Here is a 5000-nt window from a genome sequence, read left to right as displayed (position 1 = left end):
GTGTGCATTGGGGGGGGGCCGTGTACGCGGGGGGGGCTGTGTGCGCATGTGGGGGGGGGGGGCTGTGTGCGCGGGGGGGCGGGTGTGTCTTGGGGGGGTGCGTGTGCATGTGTGGGGGGGCTGTGTGTGCATGTGGGGGGGGCTGTGTGTGGGGGGGTGTGCGCGGGGGGGCGGGTGTGTGTTGGGGGGGTGAGTGTGCATGGGGGGGGGCTGCGTGCGCATGGGACGGGGCTGTGTGCGCGTGTGGGGGGGGCAGTGTGTGCATGGGGGGGGGGCTGTGTGCGGGGGGGGGGGGCTGTGTGCGTGTTTGGGGTGCGTGTGCGTGGGGGGGCTGTGTGTGGGGTGAGGTGCGTGTGTGGGGGGAGGGTGTCTGCGGGGGGGGCGGGGGGGGGGGGGATGGTGTGGATGGGCGAACAGTTGTGTCTTGATGTGTTTAAATCTCTTGATTTACTCCGACTTCCCCATCATCTTTTTCTGTTTCCCCTCATTAAAATTTATTGGAATTTATCTGACGTTTAAGCCTCTGATTGAGCGATTACTGATGAGCCCCTGAAAAATTAATGACCGCGCGAATGCTTAACTAGCGCGTAATTAGGGCGTTAAGCCGTCGATCGATGTGTCTCCCCGGCCCCGCCCCGCGCAGGCACCCCCCCGCCCCTCCCTCCCCCGCCCCTCCCGGAGCGGTCCGTGAAAAAAAACGCACGCACACCCCGCCCGCACCCCCCCCTTTTTTTTTTTTTTTTTAATTCTCCTGTCTTCAGTTAGCTTTTCCGGCGTGGGGTGGGGTGTTTCTTTTTTTTGGGGGGTGCTTTTAAGTGGTGGTGGTGATTTTTTTTTTTTTTAACGTAGGTACAGGTTTTCTCCGATTTTTTTTTTTTTTTCCCCCCCGTGGTTTTTTTTTCCCGTTTGTTTTAAATTTGCGCTTTCGCTCTGTTTGACCGACTTCCACACACACACACACACCCCCCCACCCACCCACACACCCACCCCCCCCCCCGCCGGTGGGCCACGGACCGAGCACAGTTGGCGGCCTTCCCCGGCCCCAACAACCGCCTGACTGCCCTCCCCACCCCGCCGCGGCGAGCCCGGCCACCCCCGCCCCCTCGTCCTCCGCCGCCCCGCCCGGACCCGGCCTTTCGCCAGCGAGTTTGCCTCCCCGCGGGAAGCCGGGGCGTCCCTGCCGGCTCCGTGCCCGGTCGGCACACGGGCGTCACGGCGGCCTGCGGTTTCCAAGCCCCGCTGTCGCAGCCCTACCCCCTCACCTGCCCGTGCTCCCGCCTCCCGCGTTGCTCGCTCGCTCGCTCCCTCGCCCCGCTCCCCGCCCCGGCCGCGGGCTGAAAAAGATACCGACCCGAAGCGCTGCGCGCCGCGGGTCAGGTCGCGCCCTCGCCCTCCCCGCCCGCCCCCGCCGCCGCCTTTCGCCAGCGGGTTTGCCTCCGCCCGGGGAGCTGGGGCTTCTCTTCTCCGAGAAGAGGCACCGCGTCCCCGTCCCCCGCCCCCCCCCGCCCTCCCCGGCCTGCCTGCCTGCCTGCCCGCCTACCCGCGCGCGGGGCTCCTCGGCCGTCGGCAGGACGCCCTCGGCCGCTCGTGCTGCGCCAGGCCCCCTGCTCCCGCCGCCGCGACTGACTGGCTGGCCGGCCGGCTGGCTGACGGACTGACCGTTGGGCGCGCCGCCAGCCGCCGCCCACGCCCAGCGGGGGGCAGGGGGCCGGTTGCCAGGCAGCGGGGCGAGCGCGCATGCGCGGTCCGCGCGGTTGCCGACCCCCTGCGCCGCTTCCCGCGGCCCAGACGGAGCAGAAACGGCCGCGCGGCTGGGGTGGGGCGGGGCGGGGGGAGGCCGAGGGTGGGCGCCAGGGCGAGGGCGGGAGACACCGCGCTCCTCCGGGTCTGTCTAGGGGGCAGGGGCGGGTGTGTGTGTGTGTGTGTGTGTGTGTGTGTGTGTGTCTGTGTGTGTCTGTGTGTCTGTGTCTGTGTCTGTGTGTGTCTGTGTGTCTGTGTGTCTGTGTGTCTGTGCGGTTGAGCACGCCTCCGTCCGGCGCGGGGGGGGGAGGGGGGGGGGCAGTGGGGGGCAGATAAGCGCCTCGGTATCTTTTACGAAAAAACTTAAAAGCTAAAAGAAATTGAAACGATGGCGGCGGCGGCGGCGGCCTTGGCGGGGCGGGGGGGGGACGACGACACCACGCCGACCCCACCGCCTCCCGCCGGAAAAAAGCCACCAAGCCAAACCCCAAAACGAGCCGAAAGAAAAACCCCACCAACCCCACACCCCACACGCGCAACCCCCAAAGCTCCAGACGCAGACTCGTAGAGCGTCTGCACGGATCGGGAGGGTTCAAAAGCTAGAATCGTAGAATCGCGGGCACCGTCCCGCACCCACGAGAGGGTCGTCACGTCCAGCTCCTGCCCCTGCGTGGGACAAAGCGCCCCGCCGTTCCCGGCCTCCGTCATCCGGTCGCTTCCTGAAGAAGGGGACGGGCGCGGGGCCGTGACCGCCTCGCTGCCGGGGCCCGTGGCGCAGCTCTGCCGCCCTCCGGGCGAACCACCTTTTCCCACCCACCGTCCGACCTCAACCTCCCCCGGCTCCGGCTTCCTGCCGTTCCCTCGGCTTCTGTCGCTGCTCCTCAGCAGACAGCAGAGAGAAAGAACGCGTCAGCGCCGAACCCTGCGGTCGGGAGAAGAGGGACGGGGCGACCACCGTATCGCATGCCCTTCAACCTCGATAACGTGCCCGGGGGGGACCGCGTACGAAGCGGCTGGGACGCTCAGCCCTCCCGCCCTGGCGCCGCGCAGCCCGCCCCCCCCTCCCCCCCCCAACCGCGGTCCCCCCCCCCCCCCCTCCGGTGAGGAGGCCGAGTCTACCCTCTCGCGAGCGCGGCCGGACAGCGGGGCCGTCCGAGCCCCGCCACTCCAGTCCAGCCCAGTCCGCTCCGCTCCGGACCGGAACAGCCCGGTCCGGTCCGGTCCGGAATAGTCCAGTCCGGTCCGGCCCAATCCGGTCCGGCCCGGTCCGGAAGTGTCCGGTCCGGTCCGGTCGGGTCCCTTCCGGTCCGGTCACGTTTCCGGGTCCCGAGCGCCTTGGTAGACGGCCCCATCCGCGCCGCGCTCCGACGTGACGTCTACCCGAGCCCCGCGAAGGGTCTACCCCTTTCCCCCGCCACTCGGCCTCGGTCTCCCGTGAGGAGGCCGGGTCTATCCTCCGGCGAGCGCGGCCGGACACCGGGTCCGTCCCGAGCCCCGCCAGTCCGGTCCGGTGCGGAACGGAACAGTCCAGTCCGGTCCGGTCACGTCCGGACCGGTCCGCTCCAGAACAGTCCGGTCCGGTGCGGTCCGTTCCGGTAGAGTCCGGTCCGGTCTGCTTCGGTCCAATCCGGTCGGGAGCTGTCCAATCCGGTCCGGTCCGGTCCCGATCCAGTCCGGTTTGTTCCGGTCCGGTCCGGAACGGTCCCTTCCGGTCCGGTCCGGTCCCTTCCGGTCCAGTCGCGTTGCCGGGTCCGGAGCGGCTTGGAAGACGGCCCCTTCCGCGCCGCGCTCCGACGTGAGGTCTAGCCGAGCCCCGCGCGAAGGGTCTACCCCTGCCGCGCCGCGCTCCGACGTGAAGGTCTACCCCGAGCCCGGCGAGGGATCCACCCCTTTCCCCCGCCACTCGGCCTCGGTCTCGCGTGAGGAGGCCGGTCCGCTCCGGTCCGGAGCAGTCCGGCCCGCTCCGGTCCGATCCAGTCCGGTCCGGTCCGCTCCAGAACACTCCGGACCGGTGCGGTCCGGTCCGATCCAGTCCAGTCCGGTCCGATCCAGTCGGGTCCGGTCCGGTCTGGTTCGGTCCGGTCCGGTCCGGAGCTGTCCAATCCGGTCCGGTCCGGTCCGGTCCTGTCCGATCCAGTCCGGTTTGTTCCGGTCCGGTCCGGAACAGTCCGGTCCGGTGCGGTCCGGTCCGGAGCAGTCCAGTCCGGTCCGGAAGGGTGCGGTCCGGTCCGGCCCGGTCCAGTCCAGCCACGTTTCCCGATCCGGAGCGGCTCGGTAGACGGCGCCGCCTGCGCCGCGCTCCGACGTGATGTCTACCCGATCCCCGCGAGGACTCGGTCGCTTGGCGGGTGCAGAGCGGCTTGGTAGACGGCGCCGCCTGCGCCCCCCCCCCCCACCCCCCCCACCCCGGAGCCACCTAAGGCGTCGCTGTTTTGTCGCTACCTCCCGTTACGTCATGGTAAAACTCGGCTTGCTCGAGCGCGCCACCCCGGTGAACAGACTGAGAGCGTCCTGGAGACGCGCGAGGGGGCGGTCTTGTAGATTCCTATTGTAGGCAAGAGGGGGGAGCCGCTTCCAGAGGAGCGCTCGCGAGTAGCCGGAGCCTCCGCGGCTCAAGCGCGGCGACGGCGGGGCGCCCAGGCCGTCGCAGGGGCTCTCGCGGGACGCGTCCGCTCGCTAGAAACGCAGGGCTCGGCGCGCGCGCGCGCGCGCGTGACCGTCGCTGTCCCCAGGACCCGCGGCCGTCCGGCCTACGGTTCTCTCCCTCCCTCTCTCCGTCCCTGCCCTTGGCGGGCTTCTTCCTGATCGATGAGGCACTCTGAGGGGTCGCATTGCAGAGAGAGCAGCCGGCTCGCCCGGTGTCCGCCTCTCTCTCTCTCGGCCCTTCGACTTTTTTTTTTTTGTTTTCCGCTGATCGATGAGGCTCTTCGGGTCGCGTCGGAGAGGGCCCCCGGCGGGCCGGCGCCTCCGTGCCTTTCCCCGTCAGGGGAGCCGCGGCGGCGTCCGGTGTTCAGGCCGGGCGGTGTCCCTTCCAGTTCGCGTTCCCGTCGCATGCGAGGTGTTGTCCGCTCGGCCCCCGCGGCGGGGCTCCTTCGGGCTTCCTTACCGAAGCGCGCTGTGTGACGGCCGCGTGGCCCCGCGAGCTCTCAGGTGCCCTAAACCACGCGAGGCGCCGGTGCCGGCCTCGGTCCGTGTGCCCGTGGGTGCCGGCCGCGAGCAGCGCTGGGCGGAGGGGCGGCCGAGCCTGATCTTGCCGAGTC

At 69.9% G+C, this 5000-nt stretch overlaps 1 protein-coding gene across 1 annotated transcript in view; it reads right to left on the bottom strand.

The window, feature by feature from the left end:
- The window catches only part of LOC135998433 (collagen alpha-2(I) chain-like), a 6718-nt gene that overhangs the window by 1014 nt on the left and 704 nt on the right, over nucleotides 1-5000 (bottom strand). The window contains exons 2-9 of the mRNA XM_065651623.1: nucleotides 4847-4989; nucleotides 4193-4416; nucleotides 3961-4099; nucleotides 2868-3808; nucleotides 2272-2620; nucleotides 1435-1891; nucleotides 1263-1334; nucleotides 1129-1220 (exon numbers count right to left, since the gene is read on the bottom strand). Coding sequence (XP_065507695.1) covers nucleotides 1129-1220; nucleotides 1263-1334; nucleotides 1435-1891; nucleotides 2272-2620; nucleotides 2868-3808; nucleotides 3961-4099; nucleotides 4193-4416; nucleotides 4847-4989 — 2417 coding nt within the window. The remainder of the gene's footprint in view (nucleotides 1-1128; nucleotides 1221-1262; nucleotides 1335-1434; nucleotides 1892-2271; nucleotides 2621-2867; nucleotides 3809-3960; nucleotides 4100-4192; nucleotides 4417-4846; nucleotides 4990-5000) is intronic.

The sequence above is a fragment of the Caloenas nicobarica genome, chromosome 25 (genome assembly GCF_036013445.1).
Source record: "Caloenas nicobarica isolate bCalNic1 chromosome 25, bCalNic1.hap1, whole genome shotgun sequence".
NCBI lineage: Eukaryota > Metazoa > Chordata > Aves > Columbiformes > Columbidae > Caloenas > Caloenas nicobarica.
Note: the sequence above shows the minus strand (reverse complement) of the source record. Positions and strands in the feature narration are given on the sequence as shown.